The sequence below is a fragment of the Callorhinus ursinus genome, unplaced genomic scaffold (genome assembly GCF_003265705.2).
Source record: "Callorhinus ursinus isolate GAN/ISIS: 27379988/994484 unplaced genomic scaffold, GSC_fseal_2.0 scaffold79, whole genome shotgun sequence".
In the NCBI taxonomy this organism is placed as follows: domain Eukaryota; kingdom Metazoa; phylum Chordata; class Mammalia; order Carnivora; family Otariidae; genus Callorhinus; species Callorhinus ursinus.
In genome coordinates, this window is record NW_027397141.1 from 3,728,862 (window position 1) to 3,756,858 (window position 27,997).

The 27,997-nt window shown below is 56.7% G+C and overlaps 1 protein-coding gene across 1 annotated transcript in view; it reads left to right on the forward strand.

The window, feature by feature from the left end:
• Positions 1-562: 562 nt before the first annotated feature.
• ATP11A (ATPase phospholipid transporting 11A) overlaps positions 563-27,997 on the forward strand; it is a 94,832-nt gene continuing 67,397 nt past the window's right edge. The window contains exons 1-2 of the mRNA XM_073887445.1: positions 563-802; positions 3,713-3,748. Of these exons, the coding sequence (XP_073743546.1) occupies positions 563-802; positions 3,713-3,748 (276 nt within the window). The remainder of the gene's footprint in view (positions 803-3,712; positions 3,749-27,997) is intronic.

Consider the following 27,997-nt stretch of genomic DNA (forward strand, 5'->3'; position numbering starts at 1 on the left):
TGGTGACCAGGCAGGGGAGAGGGCCGGCCCCCTGGGGCCAGTGCACAGTCACTGTCTAGACACATGAGAACAGTTTTCCATGTTCTTGGACTTGCCGATGAAGACGGAGGAGGAGAGCCAGGCGGTGGGCTCTGGCGGGGGGAGGTTGTAAAGCTGGGCCACCTCCAGGGCGCCTCGTCTCCACACCCCCAGGTTGTGTTGCCTGGAGTGCACATAAGACTGAGTCCACGTGAGAGGCCGGCCATGGGAGTCAGAGGCCAGTGGGAGAGGCCAGGGGTGGCCAGGCTGAGGTCCGCCCGATGTAGGGAGGGGGCTGGAGTCACTTTAATCCAAACGTCCTGGAACAGTTGGACCCCAGCGTCTGGACTTGTTGGAGATACTCAGGCGACCTCCACCGGCATACCCCTGAGTTCCGGCTCCCAAGCCAGCCCGCGCCCCCCAGAAGTGGGGGCGCCTGGTGCCTCTGGCAGCCCACCACCTGGAGGCTGCGGGTCCCCGGGATTCCGAGGGACTCCCCGTCACATGTGCCATCCGAGCATTTTGTGGGCTATCGTTTAACGTAATGGCGGTGTACCACCAGCTGCATGTCCCGGTTTTCGGACAAGGAAATGAGGCTCGGAGAATGGGCCGCACCTGCCAGGTCTTCCAGCTGGGGTCCTGCCTGGAGGGGGCCGATCTGGCAGCGGGCCCCCGACACCAGTGGGTCCAGAACCTCAGCTCCCAGCTGACACAGTGCTCGTGTGCTTTGCGCACACCAGCCCCTCGGGACCGCTCCCCCACAGATGCCAGCTCTAAATTTGGGGTGCCTTCATCTCCTAGAACAACTCCCAGAACCCCCTGAAAGTGCAGTCCTTAACAATTCTAGTTTGATTATAAAGTACACAACTCAGGGGACACCTGGGTGGCTCAGCGGTTGAGCGTCTGCCTTCGGCTCAGGTCATGATCCCGGGGTCCTGGGATCGAGCCCTGCATCCGGCTCCCTGCTCCGCGGGGAGCCTGCTTCTCCCTCTGCCCCCTCCCCCACTCTTGCTGTTCTCTCTCTCTCTCTCAAATAAATAAAAAATCTTGCCAAAAAAACAACAAGCAAAAAAACCAGCACCAGCCAAAAGGAAGCCACCCCAGGGCGGGCGGGGGAGGGGAGGGCTGGGAGGAGGGCCCTCTTCCTGCCTCTCAGGGTTGGGCTTGTGCCCTCCCAGCGCCTGACCCGGCCCTCCACCCGGAAACGCCCCAGGCTTCACGCCGGCCCTCTGCGCCCAGAGGCATGGGGTGGGTTTCCAGGCTGTGATCAGCGTGTGGTCAGCCCCTCCCTAGAAACTGTCCAGGGGGACAAGGGGCTGGTTAGGGTAACAGGACACTCCTGCCTCGAGGGAAATTCGCAGGGCTTCTGCAACTCTGTGCCAGGACCCGGGACAAAAACCACATAGATTCTGCCAGAGCCGGAGTCTGAATCTTTGTTTCCAAAGGATTTGCTTACCTTTGTCCCATGCCACCTTGGGCGGCCATCTGTGCCCCGTGCAGCTCCCACTGCCCTGCTCCAGGCTAGCCCCCAAGTCCTGGGGGGAGGGGCAGTGCCCTTGCTACCTGGCGGTGGCCAGGCAGTTTCTGGTGGATAATGTGAACTCCACCCCTGCTTCAGCCCAGGGGACCCCTCGCCCCTGCCCCCAGCAGGCCCAGGGAGCTGGGTGGGGACAGCAGCCGGGCAGTGGGAGGAATCACACCGCTCCCATACATGTGGCCCTTCTGAGGTCAAGGTGAGCCCAGAATGACCAGGGTGGGCGAGCGGAAGCTTCTGGAGAGGGGATGACATCCATGTTGAAGGTGCTCCTTTACTCTCTGTCCTTTCCAGCCTCCACTGGCTTCATTCAGCCCACGGCCCTCCAGCACCTCGCTGCAGCCGACCTTGGTCTTTTATTTCTCACCTGATGCCCTTTGTAAACCCCTCGTGACCAGCCACCTGCGTCTACGCAGGCCTCTGTTGCCCTGGGTGCTTCTGGAATCATCTGCGTACAGTTGACGTTTGCTGACCCTAAAGACAGTGCAGGTGGTTTTCCCTCCACGTAGAGCTAGTAAGTAGTGATGTGATAACAAAGTAGATCAGACACACGGGAAGTTAGGTTTGGACCCAGTTCCACTGGGGGGATAGTGGGGGTTCCCCCACACATGCAAGCAGTTCTCCAGATCAGCAGGTATTTGAGAACTCAGCCCTGTCCCGTCCCAGCGTCCGATCCCACAGGCCGAGGCTCAGGCCCACAAGGCCCCTCCCCACCTCACATGTCACCCATGACCGTGGGTTCCATTTATTTGCTACAGCAGCTCACAGAACTCAGGAAAACAGCTTATGAACTGGATCACCAGTCTATCATAGAAGCACACAAGTCAGGAACGGCCAGGTGGAAGAGATGTGTAGGGCCTGGGGTGGGGAGGGGGCATGGAGCTTTCATGCTCCTGAGCTTACCTCTGTCCCCAGCTCTCCAGCTCTTCTCCAACCTGGAAGTTCCCAGCCAGTCCTTTAGGGTTTTATGGAGGCTTCCTTGTGTGGGCACGGTTGGTTAAGTCATTGGCCTGTGGCGATTGACTAAGCCTGCACCCTCTCCCCGGAGGCCAGGGATGGGATGAAAGCCCCAGCCCCAGGCCTTTCCAAAATCCCCTAATTAACATAACTCAAGACACCTTTATGCTCTTGAAATTTAGGAAATTCCAAGAGTTTTAAGAGCTCTGTGCCAGGAATGGGTGAACACCAAATGTACCAAATGGACGTTTCTTGTTCTAAGTCAGAGCGCCGCAAGAGGCAAAGCGAGTGGAGTGCCACAGCCCCAACCCAGCCAGGTACCGTGTGTGGTCGCACGCAGCCCGTGGCTTTGAGAGTCCCGTCCCCCCGGAGGTCTTCCAGAACTGGGGGGCCTCCGTGGTGGAGAGTCCCCGAGGACGGCCTGTGGGTTACGGGTCTGCAAGGCTTGGGTGGGGCTGATTGGCTCCATTGTGTGGGGACAGGTGGAGGGCTCCCGTAGAGCGATGGAAGGTTTGGCCAACGCAGGTTTTCGCGCTGGCAGCATTTGGGGTACTTTGTTCTTGGATGGATTTAACAGAGGGACTTCCTTCCCTCTCACAGTCCAGGAGAGGGGGCAGCCATCGTGAGAACCTGGTGACCATCTCAGGAACTGGAAGACAACTTTGTGAGGGGTCACCAGGGAGCCCCAGGGTGCAGACACCCGTCCCGTCTGACTGAGCACGGCCTTCTGGGCATGCCGCTCCATCACTGACCGCATGCCGTGTTTCAGAGCTCAGTGGTCTGAGGTCACACTTTCGCCCCGGCACCCTGGGTTAGCTGGGGGGGCTCGGCCCGCGCACGTGGCGCAGCTTCAGTCCACGGGCCTTCTGTGCTCTGGCTTGGGGACCCCCCGCGGCTGTGAGTGAATGCCGTCGGGTCACAGAGGGGGCCTCGTATGGGGGGGTCACGGGGGACTCACATGGGGGGACACGGGCCTCGCATGGTGTCACAGAGGGGGCTCACATGGGGGTCACAGGGGGGCTCAGTGGGGGGTCACAGAGGGGCTCAGAGGGGAACTCGCATGGTGGGTCACGGGGGCTCGCATGGGGGTCATAGAGGGGGACTTGCATGGGGGGGGTGACAGGGGGTCAGGGACTACTCACATGCGGAGTCACAGAAGGGGGCTCACATGGGGAGTCGGGGGGCTCATATGGGGGGTCACAGAGGGGGACTCACAGCTGGTGTATCTTTTATTCAGAGGTAGGCAATTTAAAACGTTTTTAAAATAAAACGAATTCCAATTTACTGTAGAGTAACATGAAAACTTTTCATAAAAATGTAAGAATAAATACAAATTGAAAACTCGCGTGCAGTGGTGGGTGAACCTCCCTCTCTGGCTTCACTCTCTCCTTTGCCCTTTAGCGCTTCGGCAGGAGAAGTAGTTACCGGTGGCAAAGCGTCTGTTTTGTGTGCATGTCTGCCTTGAGTTTAAATCCTGTTTAGGTGGCAGATGCTGAAGCGATCGACATCATGTTTACCAGTTATTTATGTAAAAATCTTTGTGCTTTTTTTCTAAAAATGCATTTCATTGTTTTAATCGAGCGTCAAAGCACAATGATATATTCCTGAAAGCATTAGTTGTGAAGGCGAACACTATTTCAGGTGCCCTGTGTGTGTTTCTCGCTGGCTGCACACCCCACACGGTAGGGAAGAGTCATGGGGGTGGGCAGGTGGCGGGAGGTGGACAGAGTGACCCCCCCGCCGGGGTGCAGGATGGACAGCGAGCTGTACAGCGTGTTTGGATGTAACTGTTGTAGACAGGGACAGGTATCAATGCTTAAATACCCAGTGTCAGTCTTCCCAGCTCATGTGCTCGATCCTGACGGTGTCTCCAGCCTTCTTGTGCTTAGTCAGCCTTTTGGGGGACATGGTCTCCATCTCGGAGTAGAATGCTGTGCCTTAACGGTGCTCGAGGACACAGGTCTGTTGCAGGCTTTCCTGGGACACACAGGGCTGTGGAGAGCAGCTCTGTGCAGCTCTTGTTCTGGGCTTCTCCGATTTTGTGCTTCAGGGCGGATTCTCAGGAGCAGGCGATCCCTGGGGGAAGAGTGGCTCTTGGGGCATGTACAGGAACTCCCACTTTCACCGACACACACGGAGATGTCACGTTTTACCGTTTTTCTTGTTTTGCTAACATGGAATATCAACATTTTAAAGTTTCTTTGGCCCATTGCTTTAATTTGCATTTCATTTACTGATAGTTACTGTGGAGCCTCGTCTTGTGGGCTGGCTGATTGCGCAGAAACTAACAGGTTGAGGGGCCGGTTAAGGAATCTGGAACCTTCCGCTCTGTCCAGTTTATCACTGAGACCCAGGCCTGGGTCCCACAGGGGAGCCTTTCACAGAAGGCTTTTCTTTTTCTTTCTAAAATGTGTCAGTCTGTGCAGATGGGGCCTATGTTGTGTATGTGCACGTTTTTAGATGAGTTGTCCACACACACACCACATGCTGCCTAATTTGCATTTCTCAAGGAATTTGTAGTAACGAAAGTTAAGGATGAAAGTAGAAATCTTTGGGGCATCTGGGTGGCTCAGTCGTTAAGCGTCTGCCTTCGGCTCAGGTCATGGTCCCAGGGTCCTGGGATCGAGCCCCGAGTCGGGCTCCCTGCTCAGTGGGAAGCCTGCTTCTCCCTCTCCCACTCCCCCTGCTTGTGTTCCTGCTCTCGCTCTGTCTCTCTGTCAAATAAATAAAATCTTTAAAAAAAAAGAAATTTTTCTTTTTCTAAAAAATTTAGAGAGAGAGTGTGGGCAGGCGAGAGAGCAAGTGCGTGACGGGGGAGGGGCACAGGGAGAGACTCTCAGGTAGACTCCCCGCTGAGCGCAGATTCCCAACGTGGGGCTCAATCCCACAATGCTGAGATCATGACCTGAGCCAAAATCAAAAGTTAGATGCCTAACCGACTGCCACCCAGGGACTGCCGTCTTTATTTCTAGTTTGCAAACTACAAAAGTGAATCTGAGCAGAGAGTAGGTTTCAAGTACCTGGTCAGTTGCCTGAGTCAATGTGAGCCCCACCTCATGCCCTTGGAATGTCCAACCCCAGGCTTACTGGATGAAAAGCAAATGTACCAACATAGTAAACATTAGTAACAAGTGCATTAACATGGCAACACAAATTAACATGAAAATTTGGAGAGTTTCTAGCATGTTAAAATATTTATAATCCATCCGAGTACACAGGTGTTCTATCAGCATACCTTGACAAATAACTGAAAATATGTTTTGAAAATCTGTGCTCTAATGGTGTGCACGTAGGAGAGGGAGGCACTGCTAGTAAACACACCAGGCGCGAAAACTAGCTCATGGACGACACCAAGTTCAGCGAGGGTGTGGAGCCGTGGGAGCTCCTGTGTGCACACTGCTGGCCGGACCTTCAGCTGGAGTCCCTCCGGACAACTGCTTAGCAGCATCCGTGAAGTTACATGTGTGTACCCAGAAACAGCCCGAATGTTTGTCTGCAGTGGAAAAAACAAAATAAACCACGGTATGTTCCCGCATATGACATTAAAAGAACGAGGGACAGGCATGACTCACAGACATGGTATGAAGACCAAGAAACCAGACCCAAAGTACACATTACAGGGTTCCACTCGTGAAGTTCGGGCCAGGCACGAGGTCCTGATGATGATCCCCGGACAGCCGTAGCACAGGAGGACCTTCTCAGGGTGGGAGGCGGGTTCTATTTCTTGAGCCAGATCTGGGTACCCACGGCAAGGCTGAGCTGCACACCCGGGACAGTCACTTCTCGTGTGCACGATACTTTTCTATGGAATGCACCTTGAGATACGGAGTAAGTCATGTGGGTGTCAGTATCTTGGAGAAACCCCCAGTGGGGTGAGGAGTGGGGGAATGATGGGCTTCAGGGTGGTGGGGGATTTTAAACAGAGTGCTGAGGCCTGACCTCGCCTTGCTGGCGGGCATGCAAGGCCTGAGGAGGGGAGGGAAGGTGGTCCAGGTGAGGGATAGTGTATGCAAAGGTCCTGAGGTCGGGGCAGCAGGGAGGGCACAGGGTTGGAGCCGTGAGTGACCAAGAGCCCTGGTCAGGGAGGTCAGGGAGGTCCTGACCTGAGCCAAAGCGGGGCCTCGTGCACCTTTTACTCATGCTCTGAGTGGAAGGGAAACCTAGGAGGATTTGGGGAGAGCGTTGAAATGAGGCAGCCCTTATATGGTCACTCTGGTTGGTGTTGTGAAAAGTGGCAGGGGTCGGGTCGAAGTGGTTCCTGCAGCACTGAATTAATACGCGTGCATGTGTGCGGGTCTGCAGCGATCCGCATGCCTTTTCCACACTGCCCTCACGGTGCTGCTGGGAAATGCAGCTCCTGGGGCCGCCGTCTGGGGCCGCCGTCTGGAGCCGGGCCACCAGCTGTTGCGCGAGCCCCCGAGGCGCTTGTGGTCATCCGTTCCCACGGCTTCCTGGAACCAAGCTGCTGTCCCCACTCTCGGCAGCCCCGCGCTTGGGCGATTGTGACAGAAGCTGTTGGCAGCCCCGAGCGGCGGGAGTCCTCTGTCCCCTGAAGGTTGGACACACGCATGCGGCTGTCTCGTGTGTAAGCAGAGGTGACTGACGAGAGAACCCAGCGGGGGCCCATCTCCTGCAGCTGTTGCTTAGAAAGTTCCGGGGACGAGGGAGAAGCCTAGCCCCCTGTGGAGGCCTGGCGGCCTCCTGGGAGGAGGTTCCCGGGGCAGGAGAGAGCGTGTGGCGGGGACTTGGAGCACTCCCGTGGCAGGAAGGACACAGGAGGCACTGAAGTCTGCAGCAGGCGCATGGGAGCTGGCTTCGCCCCGGACCCGGCGGCGTGCCCCCGCCCCCATGCTGAGTACCTCCCCGCCAACACCTTAGGAAGGAGGCCCGCGGAATCTCCCAGCATGCCGTGGGCACTGCTTGCTGGCGTCCACCACATTGAGGAGGTTTCCTGGGCGTTGGCTGAGCTGGAGGAAGGCTCTGACGCCTGCTGGCTGTGGGGTGGGTGGTCTCCCCGGACACGTCTCAGGAAAAACAGGTGCATGCCTTAAGTAAAAAAAAGTGCCCCCAGAAATTTCCCGTGGAGTGTGTGGTTTATGTTTAACTTCACTTTGTATTTAACTTCATGTAACTTGAGACGTTTTTGCTAAAACAACACTTCACCTTGTGGGAGAATCCAGAAGAGGGGTTTTTCAGAATTAGGCTGATGTTGCCTTTGCTGTGGGCGGTGTGGGTGGTTCCGTTTACGAACACGAGTCTGCAGTTCGAGACCAGAGGGTTGGGGCTGGTTCGAATCCGCGGCTGTAGGGCTGGCGCGAACTCAGGGACAGAAACCAAGGCCACACGCCTGCCATGAGACCTGTGTATTTCCAGCGACTTGGGTATTTTCAACCTTGTCCTCCCTGTTTGCTCTTCAGTTTATTGTAAAACAGAAGCGTTGAAATGCTGCGATGCAGAATCACTTTTATATTATGTGTGGATACGGTCAGAGACAAAGGGAACATGCAGGTGTGAAAGTAATATTTATTAGCAGAGTGTGACGGCTCATCTGCCTCTCTGCCCAGACTTCCTGTAATTTTATTATCTTTTTAAGCATAACTTGAAAGCAAAGCTGTGAAAGATGTTGTCTTTGTGTCTCTGACCGCGTGGTTGGCAGTCGAGGCTGGGGGGCTAGACTTTTGCTCAAATGCACTTAAAATTTTTAATATGCTTCGGTTTATCGTTGAAGAAGAGCATAATAATATGAATAAAGCCCCACAAAGTTGTGGTGAGAATTAGTGCGGGGCCCAGAGCAGCACCTCCTGATTGGCGGCCAGCCACCTGTGTTGGGGACGCTGTGCCGGTGCAGGTTATCTTGAAGGCGACGCTCTTGGGATTTTATGAGCACTTTTTCTTTCTTATCGTGGGAAAGCGGGTGTGTGGTTAAGTACACCAAAATAGATTTCCGGCTTGAATAAAATCAGATAAAACTACCTTTAATAGAAATCTCTCTTCCGCTGTCTCTGGCCCTTGGCAGAAATGTCTGAGGTTAAGGCGAAAACATTTCATGCATCGAGCGACCGTGGCTTTCTGTGACCTTTCCGAAGGGGCTTTGAAAATGAACCCTCACCCACAGCTTCCAAAAAGACTCACACAAAGTGACTCTGCATATTGCGCAGCCCAGCGTGCCTCCCTGGGGCTCGTTTCTCAGCCCCGCTGGTCAGGGCATCCACGTGGTCCCCCCGTCCCCGTGTGTGACACGGTGTGGCCGCTTGTCACCGCGTGGCCTGCAGAGACGCTGCTCTGGGGCGTGGGCAGCTCGGTCGTTCAGGGAAGACCGGCTTTCTTCGGGTGCTTGCTGTGGGAATCCCCTGGTTGGTGTCCTGTTGAGTTCCCACTCCTTGCAGCACGGTGCACAGAGCAGGACCAAGGATGAAATTTAATTTGTCAGAAACGGACTTTGATGCATTTTGAAGTTTGTGTTTGCTCAAGTTTGGGGTTGTTGGAGAACCAAGTAAGGAAGAGCGGACACTGATTTGAATGGGGTTTTGTCTGTCTGTGTAGGGGCTGTGTCTCCACAGGACTTAGGGTTGTGGGAGACGGGAGGAGGAGAGGGACAGGAGCCCAAGTGGCCAGCGCTGCTGCAGGTGTGGTTTGGGCCGCCTGCCGATGGTGGAGGACAGTGGGCGCACTGGGGCCCAGCCCCGCGGTCCAGCTGCCTGGCTGGCCCGGTGAGGACAGGAGGCCAGCCCCTCCCACCACTTAAGGAGGTGTGCGTCCACGCGCCCTCTGGGTGGGTGCTGCTGGTTCACAGACTGCACCAGCCAGGACACGTGGGCATTTTAGGCAGGTTCTGTCCGACTGATTGCTGTCCCCTCTGCTCCCAGCCACGGCGGGTCAGGTGCCCGCCAGCCTCCCACACAGCGGCGGGCGCCCCAGGAGCGTCCCCCCCCCCCACTCCCAAGGTCACTGTGTCCCCAAGCGCTCCTCGTTCTTCCTCCTGGCGGCTTCCAGGAGGCGTCCTCGTTTGGACATTTTCTCCGTCCGGCCTGCGTCGTGCTCAGGGTCCTACGGAAGTGAAGGCTGCGTCAGAGGCTGAGGGCGGTGACTTTAACGCTTCACCGAGGACTTGAGCCTCTGGTCCCAGCGACTGTTCTGGGTCCAGAGTGGGGAGAAGGTGGCAGGGACGCCTTCCCCGAAAACTCGCTCCCTGCCGTCCAGGAATAGGGGCGCACAGCCCGACCCTGACAGCAAGCTGGGGTACCCTTTCCTGATGGGGGCAGTGTCACGGTCGAGGGGCTGTGTCTACAGTGGAGTTTGCTGTCAGTTGTCGTCCTGTGGGGTTGGTGCTGGAGCTGTGCCCCGGGGCCGGGTGCAGACGCGGAGGGCACGACCTCCCGCCCCGGGCGCGAGAGTGTCGGACTTCTAGTTGGTGCGCCTGGGTAAACGACTTTAGCACTAATTTAGGTGCCAGAGAACCAAAGTTCAGGAAAGGAAAAACTAAAAATGTGCTCGAATGTGTCAGAATGGTGCTGATTACAGTCATTTCTGCGAAGCCCATTATTTGCACCAGTTATCTGAGGGCATGACAACAGCTCCCCCTTACGACCCAGCACACTCGCTCTGTTTCATTCCGAGGCTTAGTCCACACGTGGCCACGGCCGCCCTGACCGTGGCTGTGTGGCTGCGTCTCAGGGGCTGGGGGCGTCTTCTCCCCCGGAAGCCACAAAGAACTTTCTGGATTTCGACCTTTGAGAATGTTGTGGACTTGAGACTACAGGGCTGCGTTCCTCAGACTCTTCATGGCGCGTATGGGGTCGGGGGGAGACTAGAAGTTTGGAAAAGGCAGCGTGCTACGCTCATCTGGTTAGATTCTGGTCGAGAGCAGCACGGTCCTTCGGGGCGCGGAGCATCCGGAGTGGAGGGTTCTCGCAGGGAGGATTCAGGGGGACCGGAGGGCGCTGGTGAGGCCCTCAGCCTTCTGCCGTGTGCTCAGCTGGTGAAGCGCGTGCGTTCTGTGGGGTGTCTGCCTCTGGGAGCGGCTGCAGGTTTCCACTGCGGGGGGACGTGCACTGACAGCTCAGGGTGCAGACCAGCCCAGGGAGGCCCGCTTGCAGCGGCGGCCTCCTTCCAGCCGAGGACTCATGAAAAACAAGCTTTCGCTGACTTGTTTGGTTTAAGGGGAAAATGAGGAGTTGTTTATCTACTGTGCTCCCGGAGTTTAAAAATACAGCCTCAGTGCCCCGGACGGTTTATGATTTGGGGGATTTGCCGAGGACTCCAACCAGGGGCCTGAGCGAGAAGGGGGGGCCTGTCCGCACAGCGTTTGCTTACGATTGTCCCAATGGTGCAAATGATGGGTGAAGCCGGCGTGCAGGTTTAGAAACATCTCGGCTGCTGTGGACAGTGGTCATTTCCCTCACAGTCCGCTGACTCTGAATCACACGTCCGAACGGGGTGAACCTTCTTCTCTGTGCCTTCAAGGAAGTTAGTGAAGAGGTGGGAAGCGTCACTGCTTCCAACTCGATTTGGGGTGACCTGGAAGGTGTGATTTGAGTGCTTTGACTACTGCACTTTTCTCCAAATGGTGATTTCAGGGATGGTTTTTGCTCAGGTTGTCTCTGACATAAGGACGTCTCAGTCCCCCGACTTGGAGAGCCCCGCTCGGACATTTTCCCACACGGAGGGATAAGCAGTTTGCAGACCGGCCAGCCCACGCCCTGGGAAGGCCACTGCACTCACCTCTCCGTGTGGCCCATTTATCTGCACACTTTCTCAGTGACCTTGCTTCCTCGTCATGCTGGGCAAGGTGCCACTGGGAGGGATGTGACTGTTTCAGGAAGGAGAGCGTCAGGAACCAAATTAAATTTAAATCCTGCACAGCGACCACAGGAATCACAAAGGCCCTGTCTTTTCTATTCGAGCGGATAGCTCCGCGCTCCCGCTGCGGACACGTCTGGTCTTGTAAATCGCCTTAAATTAATTTCACTGTATGAAATCCGCTTTAGCTCAAGGTACAGTCTCAATGAAAACTCCTTAAAATAAGAAAAATTACGTCTGAAAAAGCCACCCTACGTTGCAGTATTTCAAATTAAGCGCAAGTAATGGGACTTAAAGCCGTCGCTGCGCTCATTCGCTGGGTGGTAAAGTGGCAGGTTTAGTGGGGACGGGTGAGACCCGCGGGCGTTGGCTCAGCTGGGGAGGTAGCGCTCAGAGCAGAGGGAGGGCAAGCAGATGGGCTCGTCGGAAGCCCGGAGTTCTGTGTCGTGGAGCTGCAGGTGGGCTGCCGCACAGCCGTGGGGCCCGGAATGAGGTCCTGGGACACGTCAGCCGTGTGTGGGGCGGCGTGTCACTGTCTCTCCTGGAACCACGCAGTCCGCAGCTGTGGCCGCATCTGGTCCTTCGGGACCGCGGCTGCCTTTTGTGGACACGCGGGTGGTCACAGAGCGGATGCATTGTGCTCTGGAGCTTCATTTCTTCCTCCTTAGCCAAGACTAAAGCGAGCTTCTCTGTGGCGCTGGCTGTGGCTAGCTTCTGCCACGCTGCACCGTTTCCTGAGACGGTCCCAGGACCTGGGTGAAAGTGTAAGGGCCCTGCCCCTGCAGACGAGCTCCCCCCTGCTAGACCCCGTCTTCCTTATCCAGGCATCGACCGATGCACGTTCGGGCTTCCAGATCTTGTCTCTTGTTGAGAATGCCGCCGAGAACAACGGGTACAAACCTGTTTTTGAGACCCTGCTTTCAGTTCTGTCTGACGTGTACCCAGAGTGGGACTGCCGGATTGTATGGTGTGGCTGTGTTTAGGTTTTGGGGCGCCTCCATTCCGTTTCCGTGGTGGCGGCCCCATCGTACGCCCCGCCCGCTGCCCTTGGCTTCTGCGTGCCCTCACCGACACGTGCTGCTTTCTGATTTCCGCCAGCGAGGTGACGTGTCACTGTAGTTTTGACTTGTATTTCCCGAACGATGAGTGGCGTTGGGCATCTCTTCATGGGCTTGTCCATCATCTGTGCGTTGTCTTCGTCGAAATGTCAAGTCCTTTGCCAGAGTTCAGTGGGGTTCTTTATTCTCTGTTGCCGCATCGTGCATCCTGAGTGGGACTGCGAGCTGCAGGGTCAGGTCACGGTTATGTGCTGTGAGACGCTGGGTGCCCAGAATGTTGGGGAGGGGGTGGGAGACGGCGGGAAGCAGGGTCACCGCTGTGCGTGGCGACCGCGAGATGTCTAGGAAACCAGTGCTCAGCTCGGAGTCAGGGCCCTGTGTGGACTTGGCGATAATTGGATCCCTGAGGGAGCAAAGGAAGTGACTCTGGACCCCGGGTCCCCGATGAGGGGCCGGGCAGGACGGTGGACGTGGAGGGTGATGGTGGCAGAGGCACCATCGTGTAGGCCGTCCGCAGACCGCAGACACCAGGAGACGCCAGTGCCACCCCCCGGGGCTCCGCACCCCGACTGGCAAGGATTCACTCCAGTCAGCATGTGTGCTGGTGATGCCAAGACACTGCAAAGGCAAAACAGTTTTTCTGGTGGCATTTCAGAGAAACAGTGCTTTTCTTAGAGAGTACATCATGAGAACATTTCACAGCTCCTTTGGTAGCTTTAAAAAAAAAAAAAGGACATAGGATTGTCTGGAAAAAGAAAGGATAAGCCACATGGAAGGGTTCAGGTGACTTTGTAAACGGTATCATGAAATCCCAAACCGAGGTGGGTCTTTATCACCTTGTAACTTGATCATCACATAGCGGATGTATTTATTCTGAGAAGTTATCATAAGCGTGAATGCAGTTTCTAAATTACGGGAGTTTATGCTGCTTGTGAGTGTGATCAGCCAGCCAGCTACACACGCAGTGTAAAGATGTTCCAAAGCCGTGTTACCAGGCAGAAGATGGCTCTCAGTTATCGTGTCCAGTGTGTTTGCGTCATTTAAAACTTCCTGCGTGTCAGCTCTGATTGCCAGGAGAGCTTCAAGATCACACTGTGTCTTTTTCACGCCTTACATTTGTTGAATGCAGCGTCATTCCCCCCCCGCCCCCACAATGCATGTTTGCACAGGGCCCCGGGGCCGCCGGCGATGCGGGGTCCCCAGCCCCTGGAAGCTTCCGTGGCACGCCCCGTGGCAAGCTCTCGCTGGACCTCCTCCAGCTCCTGTCCGTGTCCTCAGCCCGGCCGTACCCGTGTGGAGAGCAGGGTGCAGTGTGCCAGCCCCGCCCGGCCCCAGCTCTGTTTCCAGTGCCGTGCATTTCTCAAAAAAATTAAAACTTCTAGTTTTTAAAATTAATTAATTAAAACTTCTAATTTTGTTTAATTTGGGGGGGAGGGGTTGTAAACCATTTATCATGAAGTATGTTAGCATATGAGAGAGTGTATGTAATGTGCATGTGGGGTTAAAGGTCAACAACAGCTCAAATAACCCGGCTCGTTAATCACCAGCACCTTCCTGCCCCCCCGCGGGGGTGGGGGGCCTTTGGAACCACATTTCTGCCCTTCCCCTACTGTAGCATTCTTTTTTTCTTTATTTGACAGAGAGCAAGAGCACGAGCAGGGGGAGAGGCAGAGGGAGAAGCAGGCTCCCTGCTGAGCCAGGAGCCCGATGCGGGGCTCGATCCCAGGACCCTGGATCATGACCCGCGCCGAAGGCAGACGCAGAACGACTGAGCCACCCAGGCGCCCTCTAGCATTCTTAATACCAGTTTTTCATACAACCTTCACCACAGAATAACTGTTTCTTGAGTTCACAGTGTTCACATCAGGTATACCCAGCGTTGGTTAAAGGCTTGACAAATTTTTCATGACAAGAGTTGCAGTTTGTTGAGAAAGTATGAGCTCTATAGATAAACGTGGGTGGGAGAGAGACATAGAACCAAAACGAGAAGAGGATGTACAGACGTGCTTTTGGGCAAAAACACTGAACCTGGATTCTAATCAGAGGAAGCTGGGAGGGGCGCCTGGGTGGCTCAGTCATTAAGCGTCTGCCTTCGGCTCAGGTCATGATCCCAGGGTCCTGGGATCGAGCCCCGCATCGGGCTCCCTGCTCCGCGGGAAGCCTGCTTCTCCCTCTCCCACTCCCCCTGCTTTGTTCCCTCTCTCACTGTGTCTCTCTGTCAAATAAATAAAATCTTAAAAACAAAAGGAAGCTGGGAAACAGGCCCCTGGAAGGGTGGACATCTAGGGAGGTGGGACCCGGGAGAAGAGTCCCCTCCCTGCACAGGGACGAGGAGGCAGGGCCAGCGGCCGCCCTGTGAGCTTCTCGGCACCGCGGTCTGCTTTGCTGATTGTTTCATGGACTGGGTTTCCTGAGGGGAGAAGGCCGAGGCTTGCTTTCAGCGTGGGGCAGGGAGGGGTGGATGCCGCCACTGGGGAGCCGAGGCCGACCTTTGCTAGCACATTCGTGCAGCTTTACCCCCTTTGCCTCAGCAGACGGGGTGATCATTACTACTTACCATCTTGTCCAGCGAGCACTTAGAGAGCGATTCATCCGTGCCCGTGTCCCTGACTGCTCCGTGAGCAGGCGGCACCAAGGGGAGACCACTGGTGGTTCAGGGAAAAGGAGCTGCACGGTCCTCCCCCCCCGCTGGGACGGGTGGTTTCCTGTGTATTTACATCTGTGCGCACACATGTCCCTAACTATGAGGCCACGCTGTCCATGCCCGTGGCCCCAGGGTGCCCATGTCTTCAAGGACCCCTTCCCTTTCTGAGTTCTGCACCTGCTCACATCCTAGGAAGTCTGGGCCGTGTTGCGTCTCGACGGCATTTTCCTCTGAACCTTGTGTCTAATCCTGTCCCCAAAGGTCGGCCTCCTTTCGAGGGTTCGTGTTCACAGTATGGGTGACAGGTCGGGGGGTAGCAAGGCTGCACACCCACCAGGGCATCAGGTGTGCGGCTCTGGGAAGGGGGCTTTGGCTGACTGACCATCCAGCGCTCCCCATAGCCAGTGTGGTGGAAGGCCATTCGTTAGGTTCTGGACTGATGTGCGGGGGGCGGCATAGACGCTGTTGGTTTTCGGTGATGTTTATATAAGGGCTGGTGCCCCGTGTGCTAGTCTTTCCCTGAACAGGGCACCATCGAGAAAAAATCTGGGGAAGTCTAAATGTGGAGAGGATGTGTCATGTGCAAGGCTGTTTCTGTGCTTATGGTTCCGTTCACTCGACAGGAACTCCGGAGCGTCCACTGGGTCTGCCCCGTGTGGCCAGCGGGTCCTCCCTGCTCGGTTGGTCAGGCGGGAGGGGAGCAAGCCAGGGACCATGGCGGCCACATCCACGGGACGAGCGCTGGGAGGGCGGCCTGTGCACACAGCGCTGGAGGGAAGGAGGAGGGAGGTGGGAGCTCAGACCCAAGTGGTGAGGAGACGCCAGCCCTGCAGCTTGTGGGCCGGGGACCCACTGTGGTAAGGCCCCGCGTGGCAGAACCGCACTGCTGCTGAAGGGTCTGCGAGTTCGGGGAAGCAGGAAGTGGAAGCTGCAAGCAGGAAGCGGAAGTTGGAAGCAGGAAGCGGGAAGTGGAAGACGGGCCTTGCTGCAGAACCTCCCCCACGCCCTTCCTTCCCGCAGCGGCCTCTGCAGCCGTGAACACCTCTGCGCCGCAGGTCCTGGGTTTCTATGTGAGGAAATTAATGAGGAAACGCAGGCAGAGATGTTCCTACCATACAAACTTAATTGCCTTCTAAGTGGAAAAAACATGCATTTCTACCAAACAGAATTGATGAATGTACTTAATAGCCCGGAAGAACAGAGTGCCAACCACTGACCGTCCATCCCGCGAACCGCAGTGCATCTTTGCTGTGCTAACCTTGCTGAGGAGAAGGTATGGTGCTCCCCAGGGTGACATCAGGAATGCCCGGGACCGGCCGGCGGTCGGTCGTTTCCTCGGGAGCTGACCAGGAGGCCTGAGCAAGCGTGTGCGCCCCCCACGCACCGGCGCGTCTGCATTCAGGCGGATGAGCCGCCAGCGAGGGGCTGCGTTCCTCTCCAGGTGGCATCAGGACACGGAACCCGTGTGGTAGACGTGGGAAGTGTCTTCGGGGCCCCAGACCATCGGAGGAGGACAGCCTGGCCAGAACTGGTGATTTAACCCCATCAGCATTTTATCTTCACAGCTAACACTCTTAGTAGGCACGTGTTCGGAGGAAGGCGGTGAGCCCGCGGGAGGAGCACGGAGGGCGCCTACAGCCCGACTAGCTTTGTGCAGTGGGGAGTGGCGGGCGGTGTGGACGGCAGTGGTCAAGCCCTTACTCTCTGAGTGACAACACAGAGACTGGATGATGAGTAGAGACACTGGGGGACCATAATCAGCAAACGGAACTGCCATGGATCACGCGTGCATCTGGAGGGAGGAGGCTTTAGAGTGGAGGACTCACTCATTCCCGTGCTGAAATTTGAACCACATTCTGAAACACAAGTGGGAGTAGGAGTATTTTACCAGATGAACATGTAGATCCAGGGTCTGTCATCGGCCAGGTTTCAAAAACTTGCATAGTTTGCCCCCCAGGGGACATGTGGCCTCCGGGTTGTCAGAGTTGGGGGATCTCCTGGCATCCAGTGGGTGGAGGCCAGGCCCCACACGTCCCGCTGTGCCCAGGATGACCCCCGACAGAGCCTTCCCGGCCAGAGTGTCTCTTTTGCTGAGGCCACAGCGTCTGCTTGAACATGATGGTCTCAGTAGGAAAACGGCTTAGATTTTGAAGCTGTTTTTGATAAGAGTGGGGACCCCAGACTGGCGGCCATACAAACTGCCTCACATGGGGGCTCAAGAGAACAGAAATCTGCCCTTTCTGAGTCTGGAGGCCAGGTGTCCGAAACCACGGGGTGGGCAGGGCCCTCTGGGCTGGGTGTGTGGAGGCGGCGGCAGCGTGGGTGTCCTGAGCCATCCTGTGTAGGGCCCACCCCACGCCAGCGTGACCCGCTCTGAACTAATAATTATTCATGACCTGTGACAATTTTAGGAAAGTAAAACCTCATTGCCCGTAATAAGGTTTTTTTTTTTAAGTTTTTCCAACCATTTAAAAATGTGAAAATCAGGGGCACCTGGGGGGCTCAGTCATTAAGCGTCTGCCTTCGGCTCAGGTCATGGTCCCAGGGTCCTGGGATCGAGCCCTGCATCAGGCTCCCTGCTCCGCGGGAAGCCTGCTTCTCCCTCTCCCACTCCCCCTGCTTGTGTTCCCTCTCTCGCCGTGTCTCTCTCTGTCAAATAAATAAATAAAATCTTTAAAAAAAATGTGAAAATCATTCTTTGTCCATGGGCAGCACAGAAAATGGCAGGCCCGGCTCTACAGCCCCTGCTTCCTGGTGGGGCCGCCGTGGACCTTGCAGACTCCGTCCTGGTTTTGAGCGGTCTCCTCTCAACGCACAGGGGACGGGTTTCTCCTTTCATCCACATCCTGGTGGACGCTGTGCACGTTGCAGCTCCCGGCATGGCCTGTGCGGGCTCTTGTCTGCGGGACGAACAAGACGTCCTGGACCTTCAGGATTGTGGCAGAGACTGGAATTTGAAGTTCCCGCGACCAGGTGCTCAACAGGGCAGCTGTTACTGTGCTAGATTTTGGGCTGTGTTCTTAGAGCTCTGCTGAGATGGGCATATTGTCCACATGCAGGGCTGCCGTGGGCGCCAGGGCAGCGCCCCGCCCTCCTGTCGTTCGTGGGGCGACTTGATGGGGACAAAGGTCGCTGGCTTTCTCCTGGCCTGTTTCTCAGCTCCCTCATCGGCGGGTGAGACGGTATCTCCCGGGGCTGTCGTGAGGTTCAGACCCGCACGTGAATGCGGGTAATGCCTGTCAACAAACAGGCCGGAAGCGTTTTGTGAAGGTGTGGCACACTCGTTAGACTGCGGTGGTCCCGTCGTGCAGCTCTAGAGTTCACACCGCGTCAGACCCCGCTGTCTCAGACGGCCCATCCCCGCCGTGGCCCGGAGACAGCAGGCAGCACCAGGCGTCCACCGCGTGCCACCAGCTCGCCTGGCGTCCTTGCCGAATCGGCATGCCTGTGCTGTGTGGGTTCTTTTAGGGATTAAAGTACAGGCCACCCCCCCGCCTGTGTATCGTCCCAGAGGCTGACTGCGGTCAGTCGCCACGTCCCAGAACGGCTTCCCGCCGCCAAGCAGCACAAACTTCCTGGAGACCCGTCTTCACTTGTAATCGAAACAATACTCACATCCTGACGACGTTCGCTCATGGTCACCGGAAAACCAAACCCAAAACACAAGTACAACTGTTAACCCATAAAACATTAAATTGTAGGCAGGACCTCAGATTTCAGTTTTCCACACAAACGGGCTTCTGACCAAAGCACAGTGAAGATTGTGAAGTGGATCCTTCAGATGCAGCCACGGTCCCCAGGGCAGCACTCCGGCTCCGGCACGAGCGTGGCGGCCAGGGCTCCTGGCAAGTCCCACGCTCCATCATGACAGTGCTCACGTGGGGGCTGTGGCGGCAGGCAGGGGATGTGTGGCTGGTCACACTCTCCCGTTGGAAGGGTCAGGAAACAGGTCCCCCGCACTGGCCAGGTGGCTCTGACCAGTCTTTCCCCGGAGTCCCTAGTGCCCCACATGGTGTTTTGGGGTCACTCTGTCAGAATCCTGCTGAGCCCCATGGCCCTTAGCATGTGGCCCTCAGCAGCCAGACCTGCAGACGTGGCCTCGTGTGCAGGCGTGCTCAGAGGGTGTGCTGCACCTGATCGTGCCAACACCCTGTTCCTTCCTCCGAGGATCCGTGACGGAGCTGATGCCCTAACCCGCGTGCCCATCAGTGACCTTTCTTCAGTGACCCGTTACCCGTTGTCTGTCATCTTGGCTGAGTCACAAGTCACCCCAACCTCAAAACCTCTGGCGATTCTCAGTGTCTGGGTCAGCAGTCCCAAGTGCAGGTGGCGCCTCCTGGGCCCATCTGGCAGAGCCCCTCCCAGCTCCCTGTCGCGGCCGTGGCTCGGGCCACGTGGGCCTCCCCCCAGGCAGCAGCCTCTGCGGAGCAAAGAGGGACACAGAGGAGACTGGGCACCCCAGGCAGAGCTTCCGTCGCTGTGTCACTGAGTCTCGGAACTGACAGGTTTTGGGTCTGCACGCTTCTCTTCTTCTGGGCGTGTTCCTGGCTGCGGAACCGCTGGGTCATGTGGTAACTTTTATGGGTTTTGTTTTGTGTTTAACTTTTTAAGCAACTACTAAACTGTTGTCCAAAGCGGCTGCACCATTTCACACTCCCAGAGTACGGTGATGCCAACTCTCCCGCATCCTTGCCGATCTGGGGATAGCCGTCCTGGGGGTTGGGCACCTCACCTAGGGTCAGCCACTCCTGATGACCGAGCCACGACCTGCGGTAAACTGATAATAGAAAGGTATTAAAACTGCTAAAATTAGAATTTTAATGTGTGTGAGTTATAACTGCTTTGAGAAACGTCATCGTTAATGTGTGTAATCACCTGGAAAGCACGGAGTTTTAGACGTGGGATTACACTGTGGTCCCTGGGACACAGCCCAGGACGCGAGGGTGAAGGTGGAGAGGTTGCTCCAGGAGGAGCAACCCCAGGTGGGTAGTGGGGTGCATCCACTTCTCGTCCCAGTGGGCAGCACTTGGCTATGACCCTGCCGGGGAAGGGAGCCCCTCACCCAGCCCCCGGGGGCAGCCGCCCTCTCCCCATCCCACGCACCCCCCGGATACCTGACCCCACTGTGTCCTCTCCGCGTTGGTGCTGGGATTGAAAGTCGGGTCTGTCTCGCTCCAGCAGAGTTTCTCAACTGGGAGTGATTTTTGTCTCGACCTCCTCTGCCCCCAGGAACCTCGGAACATCTGGAGACCTTTTCAGTCGTCACCACGAGGAGGGGGCAGAGGGTGGGGTGCACAGGGCGGGCGGACCTGCTCTGCAGGCGCTCCTCTCCTGGGTGCTCCTTCCCTGCGGGTGTGCGGACGCCGTCCCCCGGTTCAGGAGCACAGACGTGACCCCGCTCTCGGGCTACGTCAGCAGGTCGCTGCACTTAAAACCCGTAACACTTCCCTGTCACCATGGCGGCTCAGCCAATTGACATTCACCCTGACGTCAGAGTTGGAGTCCGACTTCTCTCTCCCTCGTTTGCTGTGTTACAGATGCTCCGAGAGCGTCTGGAAGGGCCTTGGAGCCTGTCTTGGGAGCTTTTGTTTTATTTTGTTTTATTTCATTTTCTTATAAAGCCAGTTCCTTTTACTGCTGTTTGACAGAGTGATGTCAAGTTTGAAACGGCAGATTCTTACTCGAGTAGCGGTGTGTTTGTTTCTGTATCATAGAGAGAGAATGGACCGTGAGTTTGCCCTCGGGGCCGCGGTCAGCACGTGGTGACAGTCTCGTGTTTCCCACGTGAGCTGCTTTCACGTAGGAAGGACGCCGGCGGTAGAAGACAAGGCGTCGCACAGCCGGCACGCCGTCCTGTCGTGTCTGCCCCGCGTCCACGTGCCCCCACGGCAGCTGCAGCTTGGCGGGCTTCGGGGACGACCGGTCGGAAGCTCTGTCGACGACAGCGTGCTGCCCAGTCCCGATTCACGGGAACATCTGTGACCAGAGCAGGAGCTGCTGTGTTTCTCAGCCGCGTCCCCAGGCGCGTAGCACGTGGGGAACACAAGTCACGTATTTGCTCTCAGGACCTAGAACTCACGGGAGTCATGTCACAGGAGGGCCGCTCGGTCCGAGGTTCCATGCTCCCGTCCCTCCTCAGGCAGGGATGGCGGCCCCCGCGCGCCCGCTGGACCACCCGGTGCTGCCGCAGCTTTTGGTGACTTAAAGGGAAAAGCTCCTTCAGGTAGAAACCTGCGTTGCTGGTGACCAAGTTCTTGTTTCAGTATTGCTTTTTACGAGGATTCTGTCCTAACTTCAACATACCTACCTAATCTTTTCCTGACCAGTCAAGGCCGACATTAAGTCCACGTTCAAAGCCGGCGTGGTTCCTCCCTGTCCAGAGACGTAAGGTTCCCGGGCGCTGCGTCGCGTTTGGTTAGGACAGTTAGGATGGCAGCATTCATAGCAGCTGATATTTATTGCTCTGATATGAATTTGACAGACTCAAGCTGGGATGGAAAATGCAGTGGCCTGGGAGGGATGAGAGTTACTTTTTTACATAGTAAATGTTTTGTGCGTTCGTCGCACAGGTGTTTTTCATAGTTAGGGTGCTGTGGTGGCCACACCTTCACATCAGATGTCCTGGCTTGTGCTGGTGTGGTTTTCAAAAGGCCTCGAAGCTCCTGGGCTCAGCAGGCTCCGTGCAGCAGGGTGGGAGCCTGTTTTCCTGCATCCCCGTGGCTGCCCTGGGACGGCGGCCCCGCCGAGTGACACACCTGCCACTTCCGCCGATTGCCTGCCTGGCTCTCCCTGCATTTGAGTTTCTGACCCTGATAGAAGATAGAACCAACATTAAACATGATCCCTGTTGCTATGGAGTTTGGATCTTATCAAGATCCTGAAAACTAACACCTCTGAGGGTTTTTTATCCTCCTCTAATCATGCGTCCACAGCATGAGTCCCTGGAATCATTCCTCCGCGCTCCTGGTCCTGACCGGCTGGAACAGCACACCAGGCCCTTCGCCTTGGTTCAGCTGGGCTGGGGGGTCATGCGCAGGGAGCCAGACCCCCGGGTTTTACCCTGGACCTGCCCCCTCTGGCAAAGCTACTTTGTCTTGCTGGGGCTTTCTATTCCTTCATCTGTCTGATTGGGTAACAGGGTCGCCACCTCCTTGGGACAATCAGCCATCAAATTCCATGGCTCCACGTAGGCACTGAACGTGTCCTTTAAAAATATCGAGGTATAAGAAATGTTTTCAGAAAGATTGGTAAATTGCTCTCTGTTTCCTATTAAACTGCTACCCTGGGTGCCCGGGTGGCTCATTTGGTGAAGCGTCTGCCTTCAGCTCAGGTTGTGACCTCGGAGTCCTGGGATCGAGCCCCACTTTGGGGGGGGGGTCCCTGCTCAGCAGGGAGCCTGCTTCTCCCCTCCCCCGTTCATGCACTCGTGCTCTCTCTCTCTCAGATACATAAATAAAATCTCAAAAAAAAAAAAAAAGATAAGCATGGACGTTAAGTGTGCGGAAAACACGTTGCCTTTCCTGTGACTGTTTCTGGCTTCGTAAATCCTGGCAGAAGCGGTGGGGTTTTTCTCTTGCAGCTGTCAAGCTGGAGGCCAGGCTCGAGGAAGGTCGTCAGGGCTTGGCATGGTCTTCGAGGGAGCGAGCCGCTCCATCCATCACAGACTGTTCTGCCCTCGAGTCAGCAAAACTGCCTGAGGAGGCCAGGGCTTGAGTCTTCCAGCGGGGGTTCGGAGCGCTTGTGATAAAAACTCCCTGATGTTGTTAGGCAAGGGGAAGGGAAAGCCCCCGATGGGGTCCCGGGGTGTGACGGCGGCGGGGTGTCCCGGGGCGTCCCTGAGTGGCTAGTCCCGCCTCACTCCCCACCCACCAGCTGTTGTCACTCGACGTGACCCTCACACCCACTTAGGCTCAGATGGCGGAGTCTATGGAATGATTTGATTTAGGATCATAAAGTTCAAAACATCAGAAACAAAATTTACGAATGCTCCCAGTGTCACAGGATTTGCATGCTGGGAGGAAGCTGATGGTTGTGTTCATCCAGGACGGAACGTGACTTCTTGCCCAGAGCTCCGTCCCAGAGGCTGAGCTCTTGGGATGTCACGGTGTTCGTCCACATGAGGGTTCCCGCTGCACCGGACTCGGCTCCCCTTGCAGCCAGTCTCCCAGGCTCAGAGTGGAGGGGCAGCGTCCTAGTGGGAGAGTGACCAGGGGGGCAGGGGGCCCTCCTCACTGGTGGGAGCCGCGTGCGTGCCAACGGAGAAACCCCCGTGAAAGTCGCTTCAGACGTGGGAGCAGCGTCCCCAGACCTGGGTGTGAGCCGGTCTTCACCATTGACTCCTGCTATCGTCCTAGATCACGGCCCACCTCTGGGCTGCGCGGGGTGTGGGCGCAGACTGTTCCCTGTCGCCTCCTGTTTCTAGAGCACTGGAATATAAAACCCCGTTCTTCGTGACGGCCATTTCTGATTTTTCGTGACTTACCACGTCTATTACAACAAACCCCAGGTATATTTAAAAATATCAGCTGTTACATAAATCATAGGGAGATTTTACTTTATGTTCTTAGGAACTTCGCCAGGACCTGTTACCATTTTGGACAGTCACACTGACGGTAGTAACATACGGAAGGCAGGCGTTTCCGTGCGCGGTTGTGCCGGAGTCTGGGGGTAGCCGTGCGTTCCTGGGACGCCCCTCCACGGGCTTCATTGCCGGCTGACATGCAGGTGTGGGTCCTCCCATCTTCCTTTAGAAACAGCTTTGTGGCGGCGTGTTCCTCATGGACCACGTAGCAAGGGGGACATTAGGATGTGTTTGTCAGCAGAAGGGACCCGGGGTCTGACTCTCCCGCCACCAGCAGACCCCAGACAGGTCGCCTGGAGCAGCTCATTGACTTGGCTGTTGGCTGATAACCCACCACAGGGACAGGCATCGACCGCACCCCCTGAAGACGCCCCTGGAAGCCGTGTAACACCCTTGCCCTCCCAGAGGCCGTGTGACTCCAGTGACTTTAACTGGGGTGAGCTCCGTGTCCTCCTTGACATCCGTGTCCATCTGTTTGGTGGTGGGGGCAGACGCAGGACGGAATATGAAAAGTGTATGTTCGCATTAGAAGGCCGGCTGGTGTGACAGATGCTTTGCTTCCCAGGAGCGTTTTTCATTCGGTGTCTACCACCTGCTGTTGGTCCTGGAAGAGCAGTAATTCGGTCCCACCTTCCTTTGACAGGCCAACCTGCATCATCAGGATCAAGGACACCATCTGTGAGGGTTCGTGGCCACCGCTGCGGCGGATCAGGGCCTCTGGGCTGCGCGTGGTTCCATGTTGGATCCAACGCAGCTGCGGCGTGGGAGCGTGGGGGTCCCCAGCAGGATCCGCAGGACCTGGCCTCTTACACCTGGGACGGTGGTCAGGAGACTGCCGGGGTGTGTGGCAGGAGCCCGTGGGCTCTGCAGTGGAGTCTGGCTGCAGGGACGGCATCATGGAGACCCACAAAAAGTGTAGCAGCCGTGAGCACGTACCACCTTGCTCTTGGTGCGCCGAGAGCAGAGCTGGGCTGCAGACGGCCCGGCTGGTGGAGGAAGGGTCGGGTCAGTGTGCCCCCTCCCCTCCCTAGCCTTCTGCAGCCAACCCCGCCCTGGTCCCTTACCTGTCTCCCCCGCCCGCAGCGTGCAGCCCCTCACCTTACAGAAAATGCAGCCTCGCTGAACATTGGAGCTGTGGGTGGGTGGGCAGATGCACGGGCCCCTAGGGAGCCCCCACCCCCGTGGCTGCGCTCCAAGAACAGCCCTGGCTGTGTGGTGGTCTCCGCCCGTCGCTGACAACCCCATAGCACCACGGAGGGCCTCGTTTTACCCAGCAGCCTCCTCCTTGGTCTGAAGCAGGCTCGCCCCCCCATCCCCCTCCCTCCCCAGCTGAGAGTCCTACTGTGAGGATGCTCAGGAACCCTCACATCCCTCCTGCTGCTGGGGGCCCCGCCAGGGTTGCTGACCGGGAGCAGGGTGGTCCACTGCCCCATGGCCTTTCAGAAAGACATTGCCGGCCCCCACCAGCTGTCTCCAGGGAGGCCCCGTGGCTGGCCTGGTGTCTGTCAGAACTGGATGCCAGGAGCCCTCCTCCTGATTGTGCTCTGCCTGCTTGTCATCCGGGGCTGGTGGGGGGCCTGGACGGCTGCCCTCCAGGATCACCAGAGAGGTCAGATTGTCGCTGCGTACCGCCGGCGAGAAGGAGCTCCCGGCCCTGTCATCACCTGGTGCCCGGGGCCTGTCCATGATAGTGCTCACCTCCCACAGAGGCCCGGACACGACAGATGCACCCTCCTTCTGTCAGCTTCTGGAAGCTTCTCTCACTCACCCCCTGGCCTCTGCTGCAGAGCCTGGGGGCTGCCCTCTGGCCTCTCCTCTTGGTCCGGCTCGCCCAACCCCGGCCCGGGCCTGCATTCAACCACTGCTCCTCTGGAGTGTCTGTGACACAGGTGGATTGGGAAATGGCCCGAAGAAGGAAGAAGAAAGTACCGACACTCCCTGAGTGAACCTGAGTCAGAGGAAACAGTCACGTGTCCCTGCGGAGAACAGGACGGCTCTCGCGATGAGTCACCAGCTCTTGAAATGAAGGACCATTGATGTTGGGCTGCTGTCGGGAAGTGAGGGGACTTGTTGGGCAATGGTCAGTCACCCCAGGGGCCCGCGCCTCAGTCCAGCCAGGGCCTGACCTCTCGCCCCCATCCCCGGGCTTGTGGAGGACGGCGCCCTGGCGGGCGAGCTGCCCCCTCCTTCCATCGAGGGGCTTGTGTGCGCCCCCTGCAGCCTCACTCCAGGTGACGGGGGATGGGGCGGCGGCACCCGGTGTCTCCAGGGGTGGCTACACAGCCCACGGAGGTGCCACGTGTGGCATCTGAAAACCGTAAAGACACATGCGAAGTGAATTTCGAGAGTACGTTTATTTCACCCAACACTGTCCAAAATGGTATTAACATGAAATCAACATGAAGATTGTTAGGCTCTTGTAGGTTCTTGGTTTCATGCTGAGGCTTCAGATCCAGTGTGTGCCTCGGATTCGGCACCTCTTCCTGGAGTGGCCACAGCTCAGGGTCAGGAGACTTGCGCTGTGAGGGGTGACCCTGTACCGGTCTCCGGCACACCCCTCCTGGCCACACACGCCACGAAACTGAGCGGGTTCCCTGACTTCTCCTGACCTCTGGGCTTGGGTTGCTGTACTGCGGTTATTTTCCCCAAAACTATACTTTGGGGCTCCAGAGACTCCCGCCAGACTCAGGCAGCCTGTGTGCAGACGGGGCCGGGGGCAGGGGGGCTGCTGAGCCCAGATTCCCGCCTGCAGTGCTGTATTTCCACACCCAGTCCTGCACGTGCCTTCAGCACATGTGCACTCAGAAAATCCGTCTACACTGCAGCAGAAAGCATAGGATTTCAGCCGCTAAAAGCCTCCGTGTATCCCAACATGTTCTTGTTTGTGAATTCGGTACATTTGCTTCGTTTCTGGCTAATTCACCTCTAGAAGGAGAGAATCCGTAGTGAGACATGAATACAGAAATCGTGTGGTTTTAATGCCGGCCTCCTGGGGGGCGGTTTTTACAGCACTCTGTGAAGAACCAGGGGTTGGCACTTGACTGTTACCCACTGTCCTCCATGGGGGTTTTGCTCTTGCCCTGTCTCCTCAGCTGCTGGGTGTGGTGTCCCCTTCTGCTGCCCTTGGCATGTCCTGGTGCACGTGCTCACGGAGTTCTGTGTCCCTACCACTCTGAACCGTCCAGGTCAGGCGAGGCCAGGGCAGGCTGAAAGTCATTTGTGGTTAGAATTTTTATTTCGATTCTGGACTCAGTAAATTTCAGCTTAGGTCAGCTGACGTTTAACAGTTTCCAGATGGTCAGTGTTTTCAGATGATGTGGAGTATCCCTGGTGCTTTTGTGATCCAAGTGGTTTTGTGTTTAGAAATGTGTTCCTAGCGGGAAAATGCCCCACATTTGCCTGGGAAGGAAAACTGGGTGTTAATGACTGATGATGGTAGGAGGTGGTGCTGACAGGGACGCCGGGGCTCAGGTCTGCTAGGAACAGAGGGAGCCACGTGCCACGAGCCACAAGGTCCAGGCCCTGCCCCCCCCGCCCCCCGGCTGTCGAGCGGCTGGTGGTTCGCAGCAGGGAACATTGATGTTGCTGATGCAGCTGGAGCCTGATTTTAATTATTGTACCCCTGTGAGGCCTGCAGAAGCAGGGCGGAAACCAGGAGGTGCGGGCTGTGGGGCTCAGCACACAGTGGCGGGCGCGTGGGCTGGGGGCTGGGAGGGCAGGCGCCAACCGTGTGCCATCTCCATTGGGGCGCTGAAACCCTTGCGGAGAATGAGCCAGAAGAGGGCCTGTTTTTAGAAACACCTGAGCTCTGTATTAGCTTCTTACCCATCAGACAGGAAACGGTGCATTTGAAAGCTATAAACAGACTCGAGAACCATGACTGCTTTGTCATTGGATCCTTGTAACGCAAACAGTGGTTGTCGGGAGGACCACTGAAGAGACTGTGCTCGGGTTACATGCTTCTGTTCCAGCCCCAACGTGTAATTTCGCTAATCGGTTTGGCTTGTTTTAGTGGACATTTGAAACTCCCATTAGGTGACAACACAGGCTGAAATCGATTTCCAGCACATTCTTAACAGTCTCTTGTGTCCTGTGCGCTTTCTGACCGGCACCGGGACCCACCCGCATCCTAACGGAGCTCCGGCCGCGCTGGCAAAGGCCCAGGTGCTGCCGTGAGTGGCCGTTCGGCCTCATTCTGATGGAATTCTGAATTTGGAGGCCTCTTGTCGTCCCTGGGGTGGCGGGGGGGGGGTCTGCACGGACGTGCGGGGGGCCACAGTCCTGCCCAGAGCTGAGTGGTCCCACGTGGTCTGTGCTCAGAGTGTGAGTGGACGGTGCCTGCGCTTGGCGGTCCACCCCGTTTCACTTGGGCAGCAAGTTCCAAGTTCCTCAGCTGCCAGGCATGC